The 27,536-nt window shown below is 47.4% G+C and overlaps 2 protein-coding genes across 6 annotated transcripts in view; one reads left to right on the top strand and one right to left on the bottom strand.

The window, feature by feature from the left end:
• ZYX (zyxin) overlaps nt 1–9,098 on the top strand; it is a 12,168-nt gene extending 3,070 nt beyond the window's left edge. For 3 of the 5 annotated variants that reach the window (XM_010567609.1, XM_010567608.1, XM_010567610.1), the window contains 9 exons: nt 648–908; nt 3,922–4,112; nt 5,144–5,236; nt 5,526–6,032; nt 6,356–6,497; nt 6,582–6,751; nt 6,909–7,087; nt 7,369–7,489; nt 7,910–9,098. In XM_010567609.1, the coding sequence (XP_010565911.1) occupies nt 659–908; nt 3,922–4,112; nt 5,144–5,236; nt 5,526–6,032; nt 6,356–6,497; nt 6,582–6,751; nt 6,909–7,087; nt 7,369–7,489; nt 7,910–8,020 (1,764 nt within the window). In that variant the 5' untranslated portion in view covers nt 648–658 and the 3' untranslated portion in view covers nt 8,021–9,098. Of the gene's footprint in view, nt 1–262; nt 555–647; nt 909–3,921; nt 4,113–5,143; nt 5,237–5,525; nt 6,033–6,355; nt 6,498–6,581; nt 6,752–6,908; nt 7,088–7,368; nt 7,490–7,909 lie in introns of those variants that run through there. The other 2 variants (XM_010567611.1, XM_010567612.1) reach the window with 2 other exon arrangements.
• Nucleotides 9,099–12,770: 3,672 nt separating this feature from the next.
• The window catches only part of EPHA1 (EPH receptor A1), a 34,648-nt gene continuing 19,882 nt past the window's right edge, over nt 12,771–27,536 (bottom strand). The window contains exons 5-18 of the mRNA XM_010567607.1: nt 25,018–25,173; nt 23,761–24,093; nt 22,399–22,523; nt 22,135–22,294; nt 19,483–19,579; nt 18,627–18,682; nt 18,228–18,350; nt 17,948–18,133; nt 17,442–17,503; nt 16,846–17,055; nt 16,018–16,167; nt 15,173–15,366; nt 14,698–14,853; nt 12,771–13,814 (exon numbers count right to left, since the gene is read on the bottom strand). Coding sequence (XP_010565909.1) covers nt 13,736–13,814; nt 14,698–14,853; nt 15,173–15,366; nt 16,018–16,167; nt 16,846–17,055; nt 17,442–17,503; nt 17,948–18,133; nt 18,228–18,350; nt 18,627–18,682; nt 19,483–19,579; nt 22,135–22,294; nt 22,399–22,523; nt 23,761–24,093; nt 25,018–25,173 — 2,087 coding nt within the window. The 3' untranslated portion in view covers nt 12,771–13,735. The remainder of the gene's footprint in view (nt 13,815–14,697; nt 14,854–15,172; nt 15,367–16,017; nt 16,168–16,845; nt 17,056–17,441; nt 17,504–17,947; nt 18,134–18,227; nt 18,351–18,626; nt 18,683–19,482; nt 19,580–22,134; nt 22,295–22,398; nt 22,524–23,760; nt 24,094–25,017; nt 25,174–27,536) is intronic.

Below are 27,536 nucleotides of genomic sequence, written 5' to 3'. Positions count from 1 at the left end.
GAAAGCGGGGGCCAGGGCCGGGAAGGAGGGGGCTCTGCCTGGGGATGCGACACCAGGCAGCTCCTCAGCCGCCCTGTTGTTCTTCTGCCGCCTGCGCTCCGCCGGCACGCCGGGGCCTGGGGGTAGAGGATGGAGGATGCGGGGGTGTGCCAGGCTTGGGGGGGGCGGTGAAGGGCGACATTACCGGGGCTGTCGCAGGCGGAGGTCAAGAGGAACTGGCTGGCCTTATCGGGTGAGTGGGGGAGAGGAAACGCTAATTCCAGTTTTGGGAGAGGGGGTGCGGGGCACCCTCCTTAGGGCGTGCAGGGTGGGCGACGCTGGCTCTGGTCCCTGCCGCTGTCCTCTCCAGCGGGCCTGCACGCAGGGTTCTCCTCCAGCGAAGAGATTGGTTTTCTCTGTGGCAGGAACCCCTCTGCGGTTAACGCCATACCGAGCTGAAGCGGGGAAGCGTGCTGGCTCATTTGAGCTGTCTGCAGTTTCTGTTCCTCTGCTGATCCTGGAAGTACTCTGTGCTCTGCTCACGCAACTCAGCCTCTGGCTGGACTTAAACTCCTGTATCCCTCTGTTTTACGTGTTTCCCTCTGTTAATTTCCCCTCTGGCCCAAGGCTGACTTCATATAGGTTTCCTCCCTCTTCTCTCCTGCCAGGTGCTGAGAAGATGGCCTCCCCAGGTGCCCCAGGGACCCGCATGACATCCACAGTCAGTATCAACATTTCTACCCCTTCCTTCTACAACCCGCAGAAGAAGTTTGCGCCTGTGGTCGCCCCTAAACCCAAGGTGAACCCCTTCAAGGCTGGGGGTGCGTCAGAGTCATCGCTGCCCCCTCCTCCTGGAGCTGGTGCCCAGCGTGCTCAGATAGGGAAGGTGGGGGAGATTCCATCAGCATCCGTGTCCCTGCCGGCAGAAGGTAGGTGAGGGCTGGCGTGGCAGATGCGAATATGCGTTTCTAAATTCTCGGGGTGTAAGGTCCGTAACTGGGCTAAACATGAGGACGAGGGCATCACTGCTGTAAGTGATGGATACTCTTGCTGTGGAGGCTGGCAGGTTCCAGAATGAGATAAAACAATTGTAAAGGGATCTTAAAGGATGTAGTATCTCCATTAGGAAAGGAGGCAGGAAGGCAGTCCTGCATTATACTGATGCTGGAGGAATGCAATGGATTTTTCATAGTATTCCCTGAGTGCATAATTGTGTAACTGCAGTCAGTTTCTGGCCAACATGTCTGAGAGCAAGTATGTTGCAGGGAAGTTGACCCTGATGGTGATGAATCATGCTGTTCTCTTTCTTGTTGATTCATCTCGGCACAAGTTTGTTGTCCCTCACTGTAGAGACCCTTCTGGACTCTGCGGTTGCCATCTTTGCTGCTGGAGGTGGGGAAGGAGAAATAATTGCATGAAAAAAATGGGGGAAGCAATCATAAACAGGAAGTGAGACTTAAGAGTTTCTATGGCTGGTAGAGTTTTATACTTTTTCCTAGTGGTTTGGGTTGGGTGTGTTTTCCTGTGCAGAGTAACTTCTTGCTTCAGTGTGGTTTTCTTTTTCTTTTTTTTTCTTTTTATGTTTTTTTTATTTCCTGTGGTGGTGGGGTGGTTTTTTGTTTTGTTTTTTGTTGGTTGCTTGGTTTTGTGTCCTCTAAGAAGCAGAAGGTTCCTGGTTTTGTGGCTCCCTAGTTGGAATTGATTAGCATGGGGACACTGGAAATTTCCCTATGGACCTCTTACTAATGCTTGGTGCTGCATATTACCCCAAGACTCTATCCTCAGTCAGGACATGCATGTTCAGATAATGCTAACTGCTGATTTAAATTTCTTTCCTTTCACTGTCTGGCGTAGGCTGTGCAACACTGATGTTTTCTAGGTTAGCATGCTAAGTTAGTGGGCAGCTGACCTGACGGTAGGAAGGCTGGTCCTGTGCTCAGAGGAGATAAATTATTAAGCCATTTTTTCCATTTCTTGAGTCACAAGGGCTTCAGCATGTTGGTGCTTCTGTCTCCTAGAATAGTACCAGCTAACTCTGGTGGCCTTTTTCTCATACGTTGTTGGCTGGAATCTTGTGTTTGCAATCCAAGGTTTTATCTTAGGCTTTATGATTTTCTGCTATAGTTGTGTGGATTAGGGATGTGCCTGTTGGAAGGTCTCAAACTGACACAAATACATCACCTGAAGTACAAAAGTAGACAGATGGATGTTAAAAATTATTCTTCAATACACAGTGTGAGTGGAAGATTGGGTATTGTTTGCTCCACTTCTCCCTTCCTTATAAAGCTTATTATGGAGGAACTAACTTGACAGAAAGATTAGCAAAAGAACCATTTGGCTTAAGCTGCTGTGTCACCATCAGGTAAGGACTGCCAGTGAGACATCTGAAGTACAGATGAACCACCAAACTCAGTCATGAGAGAAATGCATCTCTTCAATCCTTCGCTCCCTTTCTTATACACTCCCCACACAAACAGTAGTGTAACGTAAAGCCATAGAAATTGGTCTCTTTGTCTTAAATGACAGGATGGCTAAGTTAGTATTGCTGTAGGAATGTTATATTTGGTATTGATCATTGTATAAATCTGGTATAGTAACATTGTGGGGAACTTTTTTGTTTGTATGAGTAATTCATAAAACAGGCTTTTTATGAAACAATGTGACAGCAGATCAGGGCTTAATTTCTGCAGTATTCTTTATCATTTCAGTAAACCAAAAGGCAAGCATATACAAGCTTGATCCCAAACTGTTGTTTCAAAGAAAAAATACCAGCCTAGTATTACTTCCCCATCCAAGCAGAATTTCTGTGGCACAAGAAGGCTTGGAAGAGGTGCTGCATACCAGTGCAGTTTATGCATTCCACTGACTAATAAGATTTCAGCTTTCATTTTCTGAAAGGGCAGTATTGTCTCCCTTGGGTTGCAGATGAGAAGTCCTTATAAAGTCTGTTGAGAACAGCTGGGTATAAAGATGAGACAATTCGATTACTCCTGTTAAAAGTTGCACATGGAGTAGCAGGAGTGAAAAACATGGTCTTTCACCTTACTGCTGGTTAGGGCTAGCTAGGAAGAGAGGTGGGTGCCCAGAAGAAGGGATGTGGAAGTTGTGCTTCTCGCCTCCTCTTCAGTGTTCTTTGCTGCTTGGATGATAAGAGGACAACTTCTATACATGGTGAAGGGAGGAGGATTCATGTTAATTTGACTGTTGTAGTAGAAGATGTCTCTTTTTTTGCCTGTTCCATATCTTCAGCAAATATCAATAGGTGGAAGCAATGGGGTTTTCTTCTAGGAGATTGAGGCACTCTGGTGCTTTTCAGCCTGCTTAAAAGGGTTCTGGAAAATTTCTCATGTCCTAATCTGTGTTGGTACGGGGCCATTTTAGGAAAGGAAAGCTGTTTTCATCTCCCAGAAAAATAAAGCAGTTTCAGTGATTCCTCATATGCATAAGGGGTAGTTGGTCTGACTTGCTTTTTTTCCCCCTACTTGTTTCTTGTAGCACTTACTAGCCAGATGTGAGGTGCCAGCTTATTCTCCTGTAATAATGCAGGCTCTTCAGGGTCCTGGGTTGTCCACTGGCATTCCTTCTAATGCTGCTCAGTATTCAGCAATCTGAGCCAGTTACTGGCAAGAGAAGCATATGCTAGGGACCAAAGAATGAGAGGAGGAGTGGGAAAAGGCGTAGTAAGACATGTGTCTCAGTTATACAATAACTATTCCCAGTGACTGATTGCAGTAGCTACTGAGGAAAGTTTGTATGATGGCAAATAGCTTTGGACAAGATGAAAGCCAGCCTGTGGAGTTCGGTTGTCCTTGATAGGTGCTGGGGTCCCCTGGGTACTGGGAAACTACTTGCTGTAGTACCTTCAAGACCCCTCCTGGGGTTTGCACTGGCTAAGAGTAAGAAATGATCCAAACTTGCTTTTATTCTCATTCTTCCCCATAGACCTGCCGCTGCCACCTCCTCCCCCACCTGGAGAGGAGGCAAGTTTCTCCGCAAACTGTGCTTTTCCCCCACCCCCACCACCCTTTGAAGAGCCTTTTCCACCAGCCCCAGAAGAAGTTTTTCCTTCTCCTCCTCCTCCTCCGCCGCCGATGTTTGATGAAGGGCCTGTGAGCAAGATACCTGCCCCTCAGGTGAGTGAGGTCAAGGGAGGTATAGTTGCTTGTGATGCTCTGTGAGTTGGGACAGCTTCTCGCTACTCTCTGAACTTGGCAGCAGGAAGCCCCGAGATCTGGGAAAGCAGAAAATGCTACCACCCCATGGACCAGCATAGGTTAGGGTCAAGTGGCTGAGCTGCAGCTCTGCAGATGAAGGACCTGGGGTTCCTGGTGACAGTGAGTTGAAAGTGAGCCAGCAATGCACCCTTGTGGCAATAAAGGCCAACCACATGCTGGGCTACATTCGTGAGTGTAGTCAGCAGGACAAGGACAGTGATTATTTCTCTCTTTGGTGCTAGTGAGGCTGCATCTTGGAGGACTGTTTCCAGTTGGGCTCCACAGTATAATAACCCCAGAGGAATATTGAACTAGATGCAATCCAGCAAAGGGTCATAGTGATTATTGGGGATTGAAGCATGAGATGCGAGAGCTGGGTTTGTTCAGCCTGCAGAAGAGGAGGCCAAGGCAGGGATCTAACTGCAGTCTGCAATACCTAAAGAAAGGCTGGAGAGAAGACAGATTCTTCTTACTGGGGCACAACAAGAGACAATGGACACAAGTTGCGGCAACGGAAATTCCCGTTGGACAGAAGAAAACCCTGTTACCCTCCAAGGGTGGCTCAACATTGGCACAGGTGCCCAGAGAGGCTGGGGAATCTGCATCCTTGGGGATGGTCAGAAATCACCTGGACAAGGCCCTGAGCAACCTGGTCTAGCTTGGGAGTTAGTCCTGCTGTGAGCAGGGTGTTGGACTAGAGATCTCCAGATGTCTTTTCCCACCTAAATCTCTCTGTGAGTTTCTCTGGGCTGTGCATTTTCCCACTGTTTGTAGACCTTGGAGACTGTGCCCTGTTCATCTTCACCAACTTGCTATCTACTCAAAGCAGGGAGCAGATCTGTACCACAGTCCAAAGTGTCAAAATCTGCTATTGTAAGGGGATACACCTGGTTCTCTGGCTGTTCCTGTAATGTGCTCTGCTCCCTCTTTCCTCGTGGATGGTGGTATAGGTACGTGGCAAGATGAGCAGCATTGATCTTGAGATTGACTCACTGTCCGTAATGTTGGATGACATGGAGAAGAATGACCCCTTCAAATCCCGGGTGAGCTCTCCAGAATGTCGCAGGTGGAAGGCGAGATGACTGGTTTGCTGAATGGAGGGAATGAGAAGGGTGCTACTGAAGGTTAAAATGTCTGGATAAAGCATAGTGCAGAAGTGAAGGACCAGAAAGCATAGATCTTGCGGCTTGTCAGGACTGCTAAATATGTAACAGTGTGGGAACTCTTAGTGTTGTGGGTCTGGGATTGCTGCTGACTTACTACTATAGACAGGATATTTTCTCTTCCACCTTGCTGATAACTGCCTGATAACTCTGATGCTTCCCTTTATAGGTATCTCCAGGATCCACAGGTTCTCTGGAGAAACCATCGGCCCCAAAAGCCCCTGTGGAAATACCATCTGCACCCAGAGATACTCCTCATTCCTTTCCTTCCAAGTTCACTCCAAAGCCAAGTGGAAGCTTACCTTTCAAGCCCCCTGGAGTGGATTTGACCCCTTCTCCAACCCCATGGGCAGCCCCACAGCAACGCAAGGAGCCCCTAGCACCAGTCCCTCCACCCCCTTCTCTCCCTTCTGCTCAGCCTACCCCTAAATTCACCCCACCCCCTGTTGCTGGCTCTCCTAAGTCTGGGTCCAAATCAGGTGCCAATGTTCCCACGGCTCCCTCAAACTCTACAAGATACCCTACCTCCCTTCAGACTCAGTTCACAGCCCCTTCACCTTCAGGTCCCTCCTCTCGGCCACAGCCTCCCAATTTCACGTATGCCCAGCAGAGGGAAAGACCCCAAGTGCAGGAGAAGCCACGTCCCACAGAACAACCTGCTGCTGCAAAAGACATGGTAAGGGTTAGAGCCATGGGACCAGTGTCTTTGAACAGGCACAGCAGCACTGGGAGTGAAATTGGAGGATGAGGAGGGAGGGTCTGGCCCAGGCTAGGGGAAGCTGTTAGGCATCTGAAAGAGAGATGTAACTAGAGACAGTGGTGGAGAGGAGTAGGACTTCGTGTAAAGGTGGAAGGAAGCAAGCACAGTGGATGGCAGATTGTTCCCTAGAGAGAGACAGATGAGAAGTAAAGGCAAGAGAAGTAGGTTTATTAGGGACAGGGTGGGAAGGAGTCTGTCTATATGTGTCCTTTGCGATTGAATATTTTCTCTTTCTGCAGCATAGACCCGCAGGCTCCAGTGCAGATCCACCAAGGGGAAATTCCTGTCTGACCATGAAGGAGGTAGAAGAGCTGGAGATGTTGACCCAGAAACTAATGAAGGATATGGAGCATCCACCGCCAGCAGAGGCTGCTACTTCTGGTGCGTTCCCTCAGTGGACAGCAGTAGGACTAAGACTGTTGTGGGGTTTCGTCTCTCCTAATCCCTTTCTTCTTCCATTGACAGAGCTCTGTGGCTTCTGCCGGAAGCCCCTGTCACGAACCCAGCCAGCTGTGAGGGCCCTGGACTGCCTCTTCCATGTGGAATGCTTCACCTGCTTCAAATGTGAGAAGCAGCTGCAGGGGCAGCAGTTCTACAACGTGGATGAGAAGCCCTTCTGCGAGGACTGCTATGCTGTGAGTCACTGGGATAAAAGCTGCTGGAGAGAGCTGAGCTTGCTGTGGTTGCTCTCTCTTGCTTTTCTTTCTGCCTTCCATCTTGCCTGTCTGTGGTGTAGCCTCCCAGGGGTGGGGGATTGGATTAATGTGTCTTACTTGTTTCCTTTGGGCTCAGGGGACCTTGGAAAAGTGCAGTGTCTGCAAACAGACCATCACAGACCGGATGCTGAAGGCCACTGGTAACTCATACCATCCCCAGTGCTTCACTTGCGTGATGTGCCATACCCCTCTGGAGGGGGCTTCTTTCATTGTGGACCAGGCCAACCAGCCTCACTGTGTGGATGACTACCACAGGTATGGAGAGAGCACATGCATGTGGTGTCTGACAGAAGGCATGTTGCCTCGCACCTGTTTAATTTTCCTGCAGTGTGGGGTTGGGTTGCCCATGTGATCTGTTGGACATGAAGTTAAAAATGAGTCAGCGATGTACCTTGTAGCAATTAAGGACTTTTCCCACCTAAACTTCTTTGTGTTTATTATTCCTCTGCTGCTAATACTATTGTACAGCGGTGAGAAACTTACATCGAATGTCGCCACGGTGGTCATGGTCTCCTCCATATTTTTGTGTGTTGCAGGAAGTATGCTCCACGCTGCTCAGTCTGTAGTGAGCCTATCATGCCAGAGCCTGGAAAGGATGAGACGGTGCGTGTGGTGGCACTGGAGAAAAATTTCCACATGAAATGTTACAAGTGTGAGGTAAGCCTGGTGGCCCCACTCCTCCCATCTCTCCCATGCCTGTCATCAGCAACTGGGCACCTTTGTTGTCTATCCTGACCAACCAGTAAGGTTGTTTTGAATGAATCTGGAGCATTTTGAAGCAGGTTCAGAAAACGATTAGACATTCACAGACCACAAGCCCATGAACAATGACTATGCAGGGTTGTAGTCTCTAACATCCCTAATACAGCAGCTGTGTATACTGGGGGAGCATGCTGGGATCACAGAAGGGGCTTGCTCTTCCCTCAAGATAGTATCTCCCATTAGCACCATCAGAGACAGAGCGGTGGTCTGTGAACCATCATCCTGATGCAGTGGGGCATTCCTCACATCCTTGAATGCGTTTACCCTGCTGTTGGCTGTCATTGAGCTCCCTCGCTCTTTTCTTTCCCTGTTTAGGACTGTGGGAAGCCCTTGTCCATTGAAGCAGACGAGAATGGGTGCTTTCCACTGGATGGGCATGTGCTGTGCATCAAATGTCACACTGTTCGTGCCAAAACAGCACGCTGAAGAGCTTGGAGTGGGCATACCCTTGAGACCCCTGCACTCAATACTCTTCCCCTCCCTGCCATTGTCCTACCCCCCTGCCTGACAAGGCAGATTGCTTCCAATGGAGACTATGCCAGCACAGTTCCTTACTCATGTAGGATTCACCGCTCCTAGACTTCACTCTGTACACCCACCAAGAAAAGACCTCTTCTCCTGTTGCCACTTCCTGGCCACAGTGCATTCCAGGTTGGGGGCTGTGATGAAGGTGAGTGCACAATCTCTGTTCCCTCAAGACTGGAGGAGAAGGACCAGACCTCCACCACCGCCTGGTGGAAGTAGCAAGAACGACCTGGTGGCAGGTGCTGGGAAGGGCTGAGCATTCTGTTCCACGGAGCCAAGAACAGTGATTTGACATTGGAAGGTGGAAGCCTCCATCTCGGCACCACTTCTCTCTTTGATTTTATTTTTTTCTTATGCCACCTCATTATCAGGATGTCTTCCCCTGCCCCCTCCCTCACTCCTGGGTTAGAGTGTGGAGGCAGAACATATTGGGAATCTCTGTTATCGTTGCTGGAAAAAGCTAACCTACTATAGCTTTTCTGTCTCTAATGGATTTTACTGGCTAACTGTCTTGTCACTTTTTTTTCCTTAGCCAGATTAAACTGGCAATGTTTGGAATCCTACTCTGTTTCTGAGTTTGGAAACTTTTTTAAAAAATCTTTTTCCCTCCCTGAAATGAATTGTTGCCCAGTGTGGTTTCTGGACAGCCAGGCTGGGCACCAGAGTAGCAGAGCAGTCCAAAGAATGCATGTTTACAAATAAAGACCGTCATAAGGACGGGCAGCACATGGTGAGGAGGCGTCTCAGTGCGTGGATGAGGATTCAGCAGACTGAGGAACGTCTCCCTGTTCTGGTAGGGATTCTTTCACTGCTGTCAGTGAAAGCTGCAGTGTAATTGCAATGTACTGTTTGGCTCTAAGTGTTACTGCACTGAGCCCCATTTCCTGGACTAGAAACTCAAACCGAACAAACCCTTTGAATAACTACACTGTCCAACCACTGTATGCATTCAATAAAATGTGGGTTTTTTCCATTAACATGTCTGCTGTATTTGTTCAACTACCCATGAGAATTGCTGTCTTGAGCAGTAGGGAATGTATAGTTGCTATTCCACCTAGCCTCTGGAGATGAGGAGTCTGAAAATGGCCTGTCCACCTCTTGGTCTCCTTTTCAAACTGTTTAGTTTCCTACTTTTCTGTGCCTGAAGAGTAGCTCTCATTTAAAGCAGTGGAAGGCTGCATTTCAGTACAGCAAGATTGTAGTCTGCTTGATGTGTCACTGGGAGGTGAGTTATTACAATCCACTTGCATCAGACTGGAATAAAGTGGTCAATTTGCTTGCTTTGCCTTAACTATTGCTACTCGGAAAGTGTTTGTGCTTGGTGTTTATGGTTTTAAGCATGATACTGTCTTGGTCACTGCAGGTGAAACTCTTCTATGTGGTAAGCATCAATGCTTCTACACTTCAAAGACATGAAACCTACTCTTGTTTCTCTTGCCAGTTTTGGGGTAGTCTTTAATGACTCCTTGCAAATTGATCTAGTAAATGCTTTGAGGTTTCCTATAGGATGAGAGAATAAACAAATTGTACATTCGCTTTCTTTTTTATCTGAGTTCTTGCTGGTTTGTAGGCATTGTTTTGAGTGGTCGTTTCTAGATTGTGTAATTAAAAGCTCATGCCCACAAACACCAAGGAGCACAGAGGAGAGAAACGGTGACGGGAGAGAAGGACTCTGCCCCAGCTCCTCGCAGAGCTATCAGAGGACTAGAACCCTGGTTGCCTGGGTATGGAACCTGTCCAGTGGAGTCAATGGGAAGGGCTCTCTGGATCACCTTGTGGATTACATGGAGGTTAGTCCCTCTGAGGGGCATGGGGTGCAGGGGAAGAGCATTTGGGGACTGTACAACGCTTGTTATGGGATGTGTAGGGCCAGAATCAAAGGCAGGGAAAGGGAGTGATCGAGGAGAGGAAGCAGCGTGGGTAAGCTGAGGGGAAAAGGGCACAGAAGGGGCTGGCTGCACGTACGCAGCACACTTGTCTGGCCATGCCCTGTGTGTCATCAGTGCAGTCTGTCCTGCCTTCTTACTAAACTTTTTTTTTTTTTCCTCGTCCCCTGTATGAAGGGACTCTGTTCAGTGCACGTGGAGGTTTAAGTGCCAGCAACTGGGAATACCTGACTGCGTCCATGTTGTGTGGGTGTGTATGTCCCTCCGTAATGCCTAGCAAAAATCAAGTCAGAGTAGCTGGTGAGTTTGTAGGGTAAGAGACTTGAGAGCCATGAGTTGGCATGGCTGCAAGACTGGCCAGGTGCTGGAAAGGCCAGTCTTGAGAGTCAGCTGTTAGAGCTCCCAGGAGGTCCAAGCCAGCTACTCTTGGGTCTGGAAGTCAGCTACTGGTAAGCCTGCACCAGCTACCAGAGAACAGTTTGCATCCGTGTGTAAGGTGGCTGGGAGACCAGCCCATCCTGGGCCAGCTGCTGGGTAGAGCCAATCTCTAAGGCTAATTCGTGGAGGGCTCCTGTGTGTTTGTGTGCGTGCATGTGAGGGGGCTGAGTGGCCACCACTGGAGCAGGGCTGCAGGCCTTCAGGACATGCAGCTGAGGAGACCAGCTCAGGCTCCAGCTGGTGGAGCCAGCTACTGGGTAGCTGGTCTTAGGCACTAGAGGGATCCATAGTATGTATGTATGTATTTCCTACTAACAGGTTCATCCTGATCAGCCGGAGAAGGGAATGGGATCAGGCTGTTTGTGCTGTGCTTGCATGACTGCTGTTTTCTGCCTCAGGCCATTCATGTACAGTGTGCGTGCATATATATATATATATATACATGCACATATTATATACATGTGTATTTTTTGTGTATGGGTGCCTATGGGGAATACATGCTCAGGCTTGCTACTGGCTGTACCTGAGGACATGGAACTGAGCAGCCTCTTCTCTATCAGGCCAGCTGATTCAGCAGCTCCTAACAGCTGAAGTTGGAAGCAACCTCCCTGCTCAGAGCAGGGTCAGCCAGAGCAGGTTGCTCAGGAATGTACCCTGTCAGTTTTTTAATACCTCCAAGGACAAGAACTCCACAACCTCCCAGGTAACCTGTTCCAGTGTTTAACAACTCGCGCAGTAAGTTTTTTCTTGCCTTCAGATGGAATTTATTGTATTTTGATGTGTTCCCACTGTTTCTCCTTTCACTGGATACCACTGAGGAGAGTGCAGCTCCTTCTTCTTTACTCCCTCCCATCAGGTATTTATACACAATGGTAAGAGCCACCCAAACTTTCTCACCTTGAGGCGGAACAGTCCCAGCTCTCTCAGCCTCTCCTCATATGCCAGATGCTCTAATCCTTTCAAAAATCATAGTAGTCTTTCACTGGACTTGCTCCAGTAAGTCCATATTCTTTGTACTGGGGAGCCCAAAACTGGACACAATGCTCTGATGTCCAACCAATGCTGAATAGAGGGGAAGAACTGCCTCTCTCCAGCTGCTGGTGATGCATTTGCTAATGTAGCCCAAATACTGTTGGTTGCCTTTGCTACAAGGGTGCATTACTGGCTCAAGTGCAACTTGCTGTTCACTATGACCTGCAAGTCCTTTCTGACAAAGCTGCTTTCCAGCCAGTCAGGCCCCAGCGTGTACTGGTGCATGGGGCTATTCCTCTCTAGTTGCAGGGCTCTGCATTTCCCTTTGTTCAGCTTCATCAGTCTTCTCTCTTCCCATTTCTCCTGTCCCTCTGAATGGCAGCACATCTATCTGATATATCAACCACTCCCAATTTTCTAACTTCTGCAAGGATAGGCTAAAGTTTACATATGGATGACACAAGCTCATCATCTTGTGTCAGCCTCACGAGGGCTTATCTTCTAGCCTGGATATCTACCATGTAGCAACTTTATTTATTATCTGTACTTCATGTTAAAGACACCTATTACTAAGAGTGATATACTAACAAGACTCACAGTAAGAGCTTATCTTGTCAGCTGTCTCCCTTACTACAGTTGCAGTGACTTGAGTTAACTGAGGTACCTGTATACTACGGTTCCTTACATATACTCTGCGCTTTTCATGTTGGATAGAAACTTCTTGCTTTAAGTTGCAGTTCTTTAGCTCTCCGCTACTTAACCCTTCTGTCATTTATCATTAAGCAAGACCTTCCCAGGAGAGTTAATTTGTAGCCTGAAGAATTTGGAGCATTATACAATTATGGAAACACTAATAGCTATCTACAGCAAGTTAACTGATTGCTGAATGGCTAGCACTCACCTTCTTCACCAACCTAGACTTTGCTCAAGCACTGAAAAATAAATCTTGAGGTGACTATTCTTCCCAGGTTAGGAGAAAGTCTTAGGAACAACAGACAGAGATTCCCCCCCAGACAGCCTATACTGCAGGAGAAGGAAGTACTACTTACATGTATTTCATCAAACTCCAGCAGTAGCTTCCAATACTTCTCATGGTTTAGGAATAAATACAGGAGCAGTAAAAATATGGACTTTGCTGATGGATGGATACAGCTGTAACTGGGTCTAGAGGAAAGAAGTCTGAAGTGACCAGCTGCGTATGTATCCTTTAACCCTAACACAACTGCATTTCCACATGAAATTTGCAGTTAAATGGACAAAGACCATTGGCTGAAACAACTAAACGTGGAATTTACAATACATATGCTGAAGGTTCCAGTCATGTTTGAAATAAGCCAAAGAACTCCAACACAGCCTGCTCTGCCACAGGTTTATTTACAAATATTATTTACAGTTGATAACTGTCTTGACCTGATAAATAATAACATTTCCTCCACAGAGAAGGAATAAGACAGACCACCTACACATTTTTCTGTTACAAATACCCTATCCAGCCAACAAGACTATTCTCTGTTTTAAAAAGGGGCAGAGAAAAATAAGTACCTGAAGGGTTTGCTGTCTGTGGCACAAGTAAAGATATTAAGCAGGTTGGAGAGATGTAAATCTCCCCGCTGAACTGTGCATGTGCAAAACAGCAACATGCTGAGGTTACATGATCATGCAAGTGGCAGCAGAGTGTGCTGCTACTCCCAGCTTCTCCTCCAAAGAAAGAAGTACACCATGAGTTGGTGTTTAAGGCAAGAATAGCTGAATTCAAAAAAATACCCCTTACCAGCAGCCTTATGAAAGACTGAATAGTTTGTTCCTGTTGTAAAATAAGCAAGACAGAAGGCTGCTGAAGTGAGAAGGGATGTATGCCAGGGAGGGAATGGGCCCAATCCCTACATGCCTGTGTCCTTGTGCATGTTCCCTGAATGTCCCAGTCTATCCGAACCCTCATCTCCAATCTTAAAACATTACCCACCAACCCCCAACCTCCTTTGTAGGTATCCTTGTGTTTCCATGTCATATACTGAGGGTCTGAACCTCCAGTACGTGGACTACAGGAATTACTTGGTGCCGCACGGAACAGGCTACAGAAGACAGGGTTGAGAACAGTTTCTAAGACCAGTGCTCTTAAACGTACTGATGGCTGCTGTAGAGCTAAAGCAAGGGGGAACAGAAATGAGAGCAGGTGGTGCTGCCTCATGAGCCTTTTCAGTTCCGGCTGTTTTGCTCTGCTTGGCCCAGTCACTCATTTGGAAGCAATTGCCATAGGAATGATTCCAAGTGATATCTGGTAAGAACGGGCATTTAGCAGGCTTAAGCGAGCAATGACTGATCACTCCTTAAAGCCTTGGATGCTACACAGGATCCTCTTCTGGTGGCCTGGAAGTGACACTCCCATCTGTTTCAAGTCCCTGAAGGAAATGGGAAAAGAAAGGAAAAAAATTACTTGCTGTTCTTGTTCCTTGGGGACTGGGATGTGGGTAAGGGCAGAAACAGTTATCAAGCATTAGTTCAGAAAGCTTCCTTTCCCTCAGTGCCTCCTCCTCCTCTGCCTACCTTTTCTCTAGAGAAAAGAAACTTCTAGATGTTCCTGCCCTTCCCCAGCTACCTCTGCCCACCCAGTCAACTGGCTTCTCCCACCTCACGCCCAGGCCTGTGCTCCCATTAAATCAGGACTCTGTCCATGTCAGCTTGTGATAGGGGCCACGGCTCAACCCTTTAGGAGGTCTGTCCCTGCTCTGTGCCTGTTCATTTGCTTTATAGCCAGCTCCAGCCAGGGCAGTTACATATGTCCCTGACCCTACAATGGAGCACAGCTGGGTTGGTAAAGCATCCGAGTCCTCCTAAGGAGCCCAGAAGGACTTTGCTCTATGATAGAACAGTGCCTGGCTGATGGGGGAGGGAGGGATATCACTAGCCCATGTGGAATTCAAGGCAAGAAAATTATCTTATAAACTCCTGCAAGGGTGGGGAGATGGTCAGGTTAGAGAACTGTCTGCCGCCTATTGCTTCCCTTTGCTGTTTGTGTCTGATGTGAGTTCAGAGCAACACAGGCCCCTGAAGAGCCTCAAGCATGGACAGTTAGGGAATTAGTCTCACAGTTTGGGCTGATCCCAATTCTTCTGGGTTGATTCTTCCCTTTTAGGGCAAGAAGCCAGTCCATTTCCATGTAACTGTATAGAGAAGGACGGAGAGAAGCCTTCCAAGTAAATACGAGTGCCAGTTCAGATAGCAGCGACACAGCTGTTAGCAGCATAGCCTGGGGTGCCCTGGGGGAGCTTATCCTGCCCTTACTCAGCAGTGAGCTCCAGAATGGACTCCATGGTGTCCAGGCCGGCAGTGCGGAAGTTGGAGATGTAGCGCTTCATCCGAATGGATTCCAGCCACTCGGGGATGGATCGATAGGGGATCCCATCAGATCCACTGCAGCTGGGGAGCCGGAGCGTTACCCTAAAGATAGATAAAACCCTCATTAGCCTTGCAAATACCTTAAATGGCCAGTACTATGAGACAGTAGCAAAAGGGCAAGCACCCTCTGCCAGGGCTAGGCCAACTTATCTGCTCTCTGCAGAGCGAGGCCAGACTGCCCAGGCCAATGGCCATGCCCTCCGTCACCACGACGGAGAGACGGCCGCTTTCTTCTGCGCACAGAGCAGTCAAGGTGCCTCTTGCCAGCCTGCATCGCTAGCACCAACTCTCCGTCTGCTGGAGCCAGGGAGGTGAAAAATCTCCCAGTTAACCTCTCCTCCTCCAGTGACAGCCTGCTTACCTGGGGTCAAAGTCTGCGACGGGCCGGAGGAGCTGGGGACTTGAGATGAAGTGTTGCAGCTGTGCCCGGATTTCCTGAAAATGAGGCCTCCTCATCCGATCGTGTGACCAACAGCTCTTCATGAGCTCATAGAGGATAGATGGGCAGTCCACGGGTGGGGGGAGCCGGTACCCGTCCTCCAAGCTTTTCATCACCTGCACAGAGGACACACAAATCTGGCCAAGAGCGGAGAGCGCGAAAGAAGAGCGGAGACCTCTGCGGGGCTGGGAGCGGGCAGTTCACCATTTTGCACGGCGTGCAGTCAGGGAGGGGTTGAAGCAGATTACACGTGTGTGAAGTAGGGTTTGGGCAGCACAGCAAAGGATCAGGGGACCTAAGGGATGTCAAAAAGTGAAGTGGCATATGCATGTACTTTCAATCCTTTACTCGCTTAGCTCCCATTTGCCATTCAGGGCATGGGTTCATGAGAAGTGAGGACCAAATGATCCCAGCACAGGCCCGGTGAGAAAAGGGGAACCAGACTCTGAGGAATAGTTTCAACAGCATGCGCTAACCTCACCGATGTGCTGAACCTGGAATGAGACCAGACATAACAGTCCAGAGCCAGAGGAAGAAGAGAAAGAAACCATCTCCAGACCCAAAGGCCATGACTGATTTAACCAGTCTTTAATTCAGCACACTGCTGTTGACACCTGAACGTGGTTCAGAGGCCCAAACACTTACTGCCCTTGACTTGGTTGCATTGATTTTTAGCAGGGAGGGAGACATAGTAGTTATGTGCTCAAAAGAATGTCAAGACTGCAGGCTGAGGGAGATCTACAGTACTTGAGCTCAGTGTCTGTTACCTCTTGATTGGTCATGTTCCCATATGGCTTGTCACCAAATGACAGCACCTCCCACATGACAATTCCAAAGCTCCAGACATCACTGGCTGATGTGAAAATCCGATGAGCAATGGCTTCTGGGGCTGTCCATCGGATGGGAATCTTACCACCCTGTGAAAGAGCAGACACATAGTGTATCCAGCATGTATCATTGAGTTGTATTTCTCCAGTACTTCCATGCAAGGAGCTTACAAAAAGTGGTTCAAAGACTGGGCCTGCTTCACTTGAAGTGACATGTAACCACCCCTGGGGAAATTTCTCAAAAGGACAGAAATGTTCTTGGAAAGTGAACGAGTTTAAGCCCCTGTTCAGTTGAATGCTACGCAAAACCACTGCTGTGGAATTAAGAACCTGACACCAGTCACAGCCCTATTTTGCATGACACCTGACATTAGAATCATTCGAACTTTCATTGAAAGGGACCTGTAGATGTCTCTAGTCCAAACCCCTGATCACAGAACAGGGCTGTCTTCAAAGCTAGATTTAGTTGAGTCCAAAAGATCAGACCTCTTATTTTGCTTCTCTTTTCAAAACCACAATCCCTCTGAATCTCTTTGCAAACAAAATCAACATGGACTCCAGACAGAAAAGTACCACCTTCCAAATTATCCACACTGTGACTCGCAGTTTTACTATGGGTTTTCCCAGAGATTTTCCATCCAAATCTCCCCCTCGCCCCCATCTGCTGTTTCCTATTTTGAAGAAATTCTGTCATTCTTATCTGGCAGAATTCCAATCGCCCTGAGACTACAGTTCATTTACAAGAGTGAAAGATTGTTTTTGCATTACCTTCGTTTCATAGGTTCCCTCTGCATCATTCTCCAATATTCGGGAAAGACCAAAGTCAGACACCTTGCATTGAAGACTGCGTGTTACCAGGATGTTGCGAGCGGCCAGATCCCGGTGCACGTAGTTGTGTTCTGAAAGGTAGGTCATGCCAGAGGCTATTCCCTGCAGCATGCTCACGAGCTGCACAGAGCTAAATTTTTCCTCATTCTCCTGCATGGAAGAAGTGGTGAGAGAAGATCCTGGTCAAGTGACATCAATCTGCTTGGTTTCTAGTTACTGGCCTTACCAACTTGTAAAAGCGGGCATTTGGTGAACAAGGAAAAAGGCAATGCTGCAACCCAAAGGACCCAACAGATTCTCACTAAGGGACTGGTAGTGGTCTCCAGAGTCATCATTAGGCATCTGCACTCCAACTGCCAAAGACAGCACTCTGGACACTGACCAAACTGGATGGCATCAAGCTTCAACTGCTGAGACTGGACATGTTAGTAAGCAGAAAGTAAGTGGATGCCTGGATCTTATTTCTAGGGTCCTAAATCCAGGTCAAGTGCAAGTTCCAGCAGTACACAAGCCTACTACAGATTGGGGTCTCTCACCCGGAGGAAGGTATCCAGCGCTCCATTCTCCATATACTCAGTGATGATCATCATTGGCCTCCCTTGAAGAAGACAAGAAGGTGTCAGCCTTTTTGTAATTCTCCTGCTCTTGCCTTTCAATGCTCTCCACATTGCCCCAACACAGAGAACCATATCCAACCCCAGCCAACATCCCTACTCCACTGGCACAGCTGGCTGACGCTTCTCCTTACGCCTCCCCCAATGGTTTCGTATTCCTTGTGTCACACATATAACCTCACAGCATCCCTTACACTATCCCAACTTCTTATCCACTCACCAATCCAAGAAGACCTCTCCTCACACTGCCTCATGACTCTGTTGGAAATCCACACCTCTCCTCCCTTCCTCATTCTCTGCCACAGGCTAACATGACAATGCCTGTCTTCTCCAAGCACAGCTTCTCTGACAGCATCCTCTCTAAGAAAGGTCTGAGAAATGTGCCAGTTTCTGCTTTCATTCCAGGATTCTCTCCCGCACACTCTTACTTTTGGTGACAACTCCTTCCAGTCGCACAATGTTCGGGTGATTGAATTGCCCCATAATTGTTGCCTCACGTAGAAAGTTCCACCACTGGGAGTCTGAATATGTCGACTTCAGGGTCTTGATGGCAACCACAATACGTTCTTTCCCTGGGAGCCGCAGGGACCCACGATAGACCTCCCCAAACTCCCCTGAGGACAACCAGAGGCAAAAGGTCACAGATGAACTTGGGAATAGGCAGCAAAATAAGAGTGTGGAAGATGGGGAGAGCAACAAGTAACTCACCCTCTCCAATCACATTCTCCATAGTGACACAAGAGACGTCCAGTTCCTTAGTGAATTCCAGTACCCCTCTGCTGGGGTCATCATACGGTTGCAGGTCTACATAGGGCTTCAACCAGACCTTCTCTGCGGTAAAGGGAAACAAAAGAGTAAATTAACCTGTCAACTCTTTGGACAAGCTTCGTAGGGCAAAGCTACAGAAGCAGAGGTGAATCCATAGGATTCTGACAATGGCAGTAAACAAATCCACCAAACATACATTGAAGACTAGAGCTGTTATTGGAAGAGGCAAATTACATCAGAAAATCCATGCCAGTGTCTGGTTTGAAACTACTGCTTCTTTTCATTCCTTCCGACCCATTCCAGGCTTCTCCCTGGTTCTACTACCCCTTTGAAGCTCACCTCGATCAAAGCCAGAAGTATTGTAATCTGGCCGTGCTTGTCTCCGACGAGCCTGCCTGGAACATAAGAAGCAGTCATAAAAATAAAACGGTCAGCAGATAGCAAAGAGAAAAGCAAGACTTCCAGGGTGTCTGCCCTAGCTGGTCAGGGACACAGTTCAGAGTAGCACAGAGCAAAGTGGAACCAGACACTGCACCTGCCTGGTAGAGTACAGCTAGCAAGAAAATGTGATGCTTCGTCTACATTTAGAATTGGAGCTTTGTTTCCATGCAGGTAGTTTTGTTCATCCTTCTGCTTGCTGAATTACAGATGTATTTCTATTTATTTTATGTTTTCTGTACACTTTCAGCGCAAAACCTGATCTTCTTAAAACCAGACAATAGCAGCCTTATAGACATTTAGAAATGAAATAGAATTTTGTATCTGGGTAGAGGACCACTAAAGTAATGGTATACGGAAAATAGTTTGAAATGACTCAATACATGTATTGCCCCCTTAATTGATCAGCAGCTATAGAAACGATTGTACCATAACAATATTTTTATTCATCTGTCATGATAACAGTATGATAGTGCTGGATTATAACAAAACTGAGAAATTACCACATTTTCCTCTGTCCTCAGCAGCAAGCATTATCTTACAGATGTATCAATCCCTCCAATCCTGCTAATCGAAATTACTTACCAAGACTCATTCCATCTTGCCGCAGCACACTGGTCTTACTCCTTCTTCTCTAACTAACCTCTACCTATCCAATATCCTGTCAGAAATCAGGGCCTCCCTCCCTTTCTCAAGCTCCCATAGCTCAGCTATTCCTACATCTATACTTTTTTCAATACCAAAAATCAACACTTACTTTCGCCGAAAGATGAAAAGTCCCAGAAACAGCCCAATAAATAGTAGAATTCCGAAGACAATAGAGACCATGACTCCACCAGACAGAGCTCCCGTGTCTGCAGAAACAAAGAGAAAGGCCATATCATTTAAAAGACCAAGAACTATTTGTCTGGAATGTAGCAGCCAGCTTCTACCAGCCAATGGTATTAGGTAAGCTATGGCCATTTGCCTTCCAAGCAGCAGAGCCACCAGATTTGAGTCCTATCGTACTGTTATTCGTGTGCACGGAGCACCTTCTGGTGGGTAGCGGCTTGACTCTTGTCTACAGTCTTGGCCTTCCAGTTGAGTAATTTATCCCTATGCCTGATTTCCCACATAAATTCCATGACACTTTCAGAAATGAAGAACAGCTGTTCCTTCCCTCCCACTCCTCTCCAGCTACTCTTTCAGATCAGACCCTTCTCTCTGCTCAGTAGTTGATTCAGACTACGGCACAGCAAAGACATGATTTTCCCCCGCAGTCTAACTTGACTCTCTTCTCGTTTACAGAAGTAATTTCCCCCTCCCCTTCCATCTATATCATCAGGGGTTGGTCCTTTACCTAATTACCTTGACTGATGCCACTGTCTGCTTCAGACTTTTGAAACAAGCAAGTATTGACTTTGGAACTTGCAGTCTAACATCATATTCCTGCTTTCTCAAAAATAAGCGTCAGGTGGTTTCATTTTTGTGGTTGGACAGCATTCAGATAGCTTTCACATAACACAGCTTGTCTTCTTCCATTTAGATTCTCAAGCTAAAGCCATCCATTTCCATACAGTATATTTGAATTCATCAGAGTAAGTGCTAAATGACCTCCATTGGTGAAGAATGTGTTTTTAAACCTTATTTCCCATAACTTAAAAAACTATTTAAAAAACTTAAAAATACCTTAATGAAAAGTGTTCATATCCATATCTAATGAGAATCTACATTTTTTAATATTTTCACTAAAGAGATTTAGGAAACCATCCAGAAGAAAGAAAATTCCTAAAGAAATTGTTTCAATAAACGAGCAGATTTTAAAGCAAGGAACAGCTTGCGTGACACAGACAACTGTGTCTGGAAGTGTTTCCTAACATCCAGTCCAATGGTCAGCATCTGTAAAGCCTAATTAACACTTGTTATTCTTGTTCAATTTGATGCTGACTCATGCCACCAAATTTATTAAAATCACCGGCTTAGTTATGCAGAAATCAAGAGGCAGAGCTAATGTTCTTTTTTGTTAAAATCAACAAGGCAAGATTTGGAAGGTGAAATAATATCTTTTATTAATAAAATGGACAAAGTTTTAGGTACATAGGACTTCTGCAGGAAATTAAGAGATCTAAATTCTCAAATTCAGATTAAAAAAAAATTGCCTCTCCCTGCAAATCTTGTTCCACCAATATCTCTAGACCATTACAGCTAAACAAGGCTTCCAGTATTATCAAAGAAGAACTCCCACCAAATGAAACCTTGCTGGCACTTCTTTTTAATCCCTTTCATATTCAAAATACCTTTGTCTTGGCATGATGAGGTGATCAACTTCTATTTAAAAAAAAATATTGATGAAAGTATTTTCTAACATGTTCTTTTACAATCAAAACCATCTAAGGTACATGTTAACTTACTTACATATTTTCCACAGAATCCCTGTGGTACATTATTCTGTTGGTTAAAGATCATTTATGTCATTATCATTTGGCACTGCAACTTCATGAAAATTTTACCAAAGGCTCCTGGTGCCAAAAAAAGCCCAATCTTTAAATTATATTCCAATCACGGTATCACAACTCCTTATCAGCTTTTACACAGTAGTTACATTAAGGCATGCCTTTGGTTTCTTCCATGTCCTTATTTCATGACAGTAACACTAGCCTCTCAAAGGCATCATTTCAATGGATGTATTTCTAAAATTATCCACAGGATCAATAGGAAGACCTGTGAATGTGTGGAATGAAGAGAGAGCAAACTCCGTTATAGAAAACTTTTGATAAAGGGGAAGCCTCTGGGTAACCCAGGGAAAGAGGAGGTCGGATGTGAGGTCTGTATGAGATGCTCTCCAACACAGGAGAAAGGTCTTCTTGTGGCCTCAACAGCTTGGCCTTCTACACTTCGTGCTTTGGTGAACTTTTTTCAGCGGCACACACCACCTTTTTGGGCAGAGTTACATTCAGGGGCTGCACTACATACAGTGGAAATGACAAAGCTGGAAAAAAATAGTGGTGAGGTCCTTTGAGTTCTCCTTTTCACTAGTAACTTCCACACAAAAGGAGGCATACGGTAACCATTTTGCCAAAATTCGAACTTGGAAACACTAGCCAGAATAAAAACGTCTTTCAGGAGAACTAGACGAAGAGCTGGTTACGTAGTTTGCCAGTACAACACACAAACCTGAGACTGATCAGTTCTGAACAGGAAAGTACGAGCGGATTTTATATGAGAGCAAGGAAACAGGGCAGATGTCTCCTTGTTCTACATTTTTACAAAGCAACAGGCTTGGCCCTGGTGACAAGGAACTCAGGAGCATGGTGCCTGTGCCTCGCAGCTAGCAGAACACCAGGAGAGATCCGTGTACCATGTGAATATACAATCTGACGGAGAAGTGAGTGTCTCCCCAGTGAGGTAGACACCAGTGGTTCCCTTTTACCTGGCGGAAGGGTGCGGAATTCCTGCTCTGGGGAGTAGGGCCCCGGGCCGAGGGGTGTGATGGATCTCACACGGAGCAGGTAGGCTGTGTCTGGCTGCAGGTCTCTCAGAGTGACGTTGGGCTCAATAAGGTGCTTCACTGTGTAACGTGCCTCCTCTCCCTGCGGAAATCAGACCGGGTCAAAGTAACGAACGCACACTGAACAAAGAGGACTTTTCCACCCCTTAGGGTGAAAGGGGGAAGAACGGACAAGGCAGGCGTCACCTTCTCAAAGAACATGACCTCATACTCCACCGAGGTCCGGCTGCGCTGCCGCGGGGCAAGCCAAGAAACAGAAAGACTGCTGTCATCTCTCTGTGTCAGGATAAACTGGGATACTGTCACCGGAGCTGCCGGGGGGAGAACAGAGAACGTCAGGAAGAAATACAAACAGAATGCAGACTAGGGCCGCTCTCCACCAGAAGCTCTCTCTTTCCTTCTCTGGTCATACCATGCAACTGGAACTGGCTCTCATTGCCACTGCCACTCCCTCATCTTTCTCTTCTGTGCTGAAAGGGAAATGAGGTCTCCGGTTGCCATTAATTGCTTTCCGTGAATAGTATGCTTCTACCCCAACAGTGGAAGCATAACTTTGCTTGGCCCTCAAAACAAAATCAGTGTTCCAAGAAATTACATTTAACGCAGCACTGCACTGAAAGCGTTCGATCTGAAATAAAAACGTTAGGATTTTATGCTCTTACAGCAGCAGTAGCACAACTATCCTACGTGATTTATGAATGCAGCTCCATTTCGTAAGGGTACAGTGAAATTCAATGCTCAAAATCTCTCAGCTGACTGCGAGTACATGCTGTTCATGAATAAAAAGGTAATTCTCAACAGTCTGCAAGGACTGAAGAGTCAAGCCTGGTTCTCTCCTTGTCGTTCATCATCACCGGGAAGTGATGAGGCGAGCCAAAAGTAGCTCTGCTTTTCTAGCTCGGAGTTGTGCTGCCCCTGCATAGCATCAGGAAGAAAAGTCGTATTTTGTCACTAAATCAGAACTTGGGGAAAGCACCAAGGGCTGTTGAGCACTGTGATGTCACTTTTCTATAATCATGCTTCACAGCACTCTGGAAAGTAATCACAGGACAGCCAAACTAGACAGCTTGAGAAATGTGTCAAGAACTCGCATGTTTTTAACATCCTCATTTCTCCAGGCTTTCAAAGCTTTTTTTCCACACCCCCAGTTACAGCAGGGTTTCTATTGTGTTTGGTCGGATTTTTTGCAATATCTGAGTCACGCGAAATATTTCACGCCACGGTCCCCGTTCTTCCTGTCACACAGGTAACAGCACTTAGGCTGGACTACACTAGTGTATGACAGGGAGGGCTTTACCCTCCTCACCTCTCTTAAGTCCTTGGCAGATTCATAGCTCTTGGTGGGCAATGATTACCGCTGGTTTGACTTGCAAGGAATATGACTGATGGACTTTACATGCCAGAGGCAGAGGTACCTTACAGTCCTTATCATACCATACTAACACATGTGGCAGACAGAAGGAGAAGGTGGAGAAAGCTTAAACATTCACAGAGATTCCTCTTCCTTTTCCCGATGAGCAGGAAGAACTTCTCTCTGCTTCTGCTAACCTGCATGTCCAACTGCAACCCAGACAGCTGAAGCAGTTCTCTGTGGAGCAGGTCCCATTCCTGAGACACCATTATGGGCTTCCACAGCAAATGTGTAGTTGGTGTAAGCTTCTAGGCCGTCCACGTCCACAGCAGGTTTAGTGAGACCAGAAGCACTGGGGGAGAATACCACACCAGGCTCACAGGGCTCACACGACGGGAAATGGCAGCGCTGACAGAAGACCGTGTAAGTCAGGTCCTTTCGCCCACCGTGGTCACTGGGTGGCTGCCACCACAGACTCAGCTGCGTGCCAATAAGGGAGAAGCTGACATTGCGGGGAGCTGAGGGGGGGCCTACAAGAAGCATGAAAGAAAGTATTAGAGCCAGCTGTTAATACCCAAAGTACTCCGGCAGTTTCCCACCTGCTGATGCATTTCGAACGGAGCCCTCTGTCCGCCCCAGTCTCTGCCTCTCTGATCTCTCATCCCCATTTCCCAACGTTTTGTTTCCTCCCATCTCCTTGTTCACAGAATCATGGAACGGTTTGGCTTGGAAAGGACCTTTACAGATCATCTAGTCCAACCCCACTGCCGTGGGCAGGGACATCTGTCACTACATCAGGTTGCTCGAAGCCCCATCCAACCTGACCTCGAACACTTCCAACGATGGGGCATCCCCAGCTTCTCTGGGCAACCTGCTCCAGTGTCTCACCACTGTAAAAAATGTCTTCCATATGCCCCATCTAAATCTACTCTCTTTCAGTTTAAAACCGTTGCCCCTTGTCCTGTCACTACAGGCCACGGTAAAAAGTCTTTCTCCATCTTTCTTATACATGCCCTTTAAGTATTAAAAGGCTGCAATAAGATCTCCCCAGAGCCCTCTCTTCTCCAGGCTGAACAACCCCAACTCTCTCAGACTTCCTTCATTATGAGAGGTGTTCCAGCCCTCTGATTGTTTTTTGTGACCCTTTTCTGGACTCACTTTAACAGGTCCACATCTCTCTTGTACTGGGGACCCCAGAGCTGGACGCAGTACTCCAGGTGGGGTCTGACGAGAGAAGAGCAGAGGGAGAGAATCACCTCCCTCAACCTGCTGGCCACGCTTCTTTTTATGCAGCCCAGGATACGACTGGCTTTTGGGCTGCAAGCTCATATGGCCAGCTTATGTCCAATTTTTTGCCCACCAGTATCCCTAAGTTCTTCTCAGTAGGGCTGCTCTCAGTAAGTTCATCCCCCAGTCCGTATAGATATTGTTCTTTTTCTCCATTTGTGACTCACGGGTGCAAGCAACGTTCTGGCCCTCCGAAGGTGCTCGGTAAAAGCCTGCATTGCAGGAACAAGACGTAGCCCCCAACTCATTGGACAAGCTGTTGGGGGGGCACTTCAGGCAGCGTTTAGTCTCCAGGGAGTGACGGTAGAATCCTCGCTGGCAGGCTGTGAAAAGACAAACAAGTCAACATAAGATCAATAATAAACCGAGATCAACAAGAAACCACCTGCCAGTTTTGTTGAGCTTCTTGAACACTCCCTTATCTGCTTGCTTTTCTTCCATTTTCTTAGCTCGCAGAAATATTTAGGTTGGAAGGGGCCCCTGGAGGTCACCTAGACCAATCATCTTCTCAGAGCAGACAGAGAGGAGATGCAAACTCAAGGTAGGATCAACGTTACAATAGGACTTGTAGACTGAAGAAGGGGCATCTCATTCCTCACAGATGCTGTACGAAAACAGAAGCTGGTCAACCTCAGAGACTTCTTTCAACATAAACCCAGACTGGTCCCTACCTTGCCCTTCAAGCTTTCCACACCATAAATAAAAGCTGTAAATACTAGCTCCAAGTCCTTGCACTCCTCAGAGTCCTCTGCTCGCTGACTTCATATGGGATAGCCAGTGGGCTTCTTAGCAGAAGCATCTTTCCTGATGTCAAGTGTTGTACCAGAGCATCACCCAGCAGGGCCCTGGGGAATATCTAGATAACTATCAGTTCGCCTAACAGCACTGAGTGTAACCAGCTAAGGAGCCAACACAGACCGCAAAAGAACAGGTGCCACGTGCTTTCTATTTCTAGTCCTACAAAAATAAGCAGCCACATCCTTCTCTAAGTATAACATCGGACACTCTGCTGCACTACTGTTAGCTTGATCTACAGAAGCACTGGTCTGTCTACCAGTTATCTCAAGGTCAATGCTTCACCTCTATAGGTGGGCAGCAAGGAGAAAAAGAGTGAGTGAGGGTTGAAGTAACCTGTGAATGTAATGGTTTACTGGCCTATGCTAAATGAATCTATCAAATGTTCTCAAACTAAAGAAACAAACAACCTATCACTAACCTGATGGTTGAGGAATGCACGCACTAATTTTCTGCCACGGCATTTACCTTGCATTTAGTTTGCGCATTGAGGGAATGACCCTTTTCATATTGCGCTATAAAAGCAACAATGTTCTGTGTAATCCCTCAGGAGATCCCAAAGGAGAAAGCCATCTGCTCAGGAGCCTGACACAAATGGCTTACTGCAGTGGAGCACAGCACAGGAAATTATCCTTTGTACAGAAGACAAAAAATAATCCCACCTACCACATGACACAGAGGAACACCTGAGGGACCCCAAAAAATTTCCACTAATAAAGGCCAAACAAGACTCCGCACCATCAGTCTCAGGAAGAGTCATTATCCTCACTGTACATTGAGATCTCGCTCTAGATCAGAGAAGCGGTTTCAGCTCATTCTTGTTGGTCCCCCCTCTTGCCCTGGGATGGCAGGCAGACTGCCCCAATAATACTGGACGATGACAGCTGGCCTATCAGTTCCATAGTAACACCATTGCACAACCATTTGGGGATACTGTGACAGTACACAGGCCAAAAGGATTTGCAGCAGTGAAGCCTGAAGAGCACGGAAAGAAGAAATAATCACAAGAAGTAGGAGCAACCAGCACCTTGCAATTTTGGGAAATGACCACTCAGGAAAGTCTTATCATTCTGAGCTACAATCATGCAACTATGCAGTCAGTGATAGCAAGGGCTGTTGAAAGAATTGAAAGGCTCAAGCACTGATTGTCACCAGCCCAAAGAGAATCCATTTATATTCCAGATACGGGCAAGAAGAAAGGTTACTTTGGTCTCCAGGCTGCTCACGACCGAGAATGCTTCTACATGCTGGAGTGAAGATGAAAGCTTTGTGGCCTCCTGCCACTATGCTCCAGCATAAGATTTCTAAATTCCTAACACTGGATCAGTTTGGGTCAGGGGAGCTTTGACAGCAACATGAAAAACAAACGAGGCGCAGGGCCACGGACTTGCATAACGCAGAAGTTTTGATGTTCCCTGGATAATGCTACCTGCCACGAATATCGGACGACATACGCGCCCTCTTATTATCAGGCTGAGACAGTCAGCGAGTCAATCAGGTAAATCCGGGGCTGGGGACCTTGGCGAGAACAGTTAGCTCTGATCCCGAGAGAGCCTCCGTCAGGCTCCGCTCCCCCAGCCCCGGTCCACACCCGCTCTACCCGCCGGCGCTGCCCAGACCCTTCAAGCAGGAGAGCTGCCACCCACGGAGACCACGGCACGCCTCGCAGCCAGGGACCCGCACGGGGGACGCGGGGGCGAAGGGACAAACCCCGGAGGTAACCGGGCAACCCCCCAGCCGGCCGGACCGCCACACGCCACCTCGGCCCGTGCCTCGATCGGGAAACCAACCACCCGGGAGGTGCAGGCAGGAGCGGGCTCACCCAGCTGCCCCGCACGGCCCCCACCCGGCGGTCGGTGCCGGCCGCCGCCTGACCGCGACAACCGCCCGG

Source organism: Haliaeetus leucocephalus, unplaced genomic scaffold, assembly GCF_000737465.1.
Source record: "Haliaeetus leucocephalus isolate CR32 unplaced genomic scaffold, Haliaeetus_leucocephalus-4.0 Scaffold228, whole genome shotgun sequence".
Taxonomy (NCBI): domain Eukaryota; kingdom Metazoa; phylum Chordata; class Aves; order Accipitriformes; family Accipitridae; genus Haliaeetus; species Haliaeetus leucocephalus.
The sequence above is the reverse complement of the archived record's forward strand: the minus strand, read 5'-3'. Positions and strand labels throughout refer to the sequence as shown.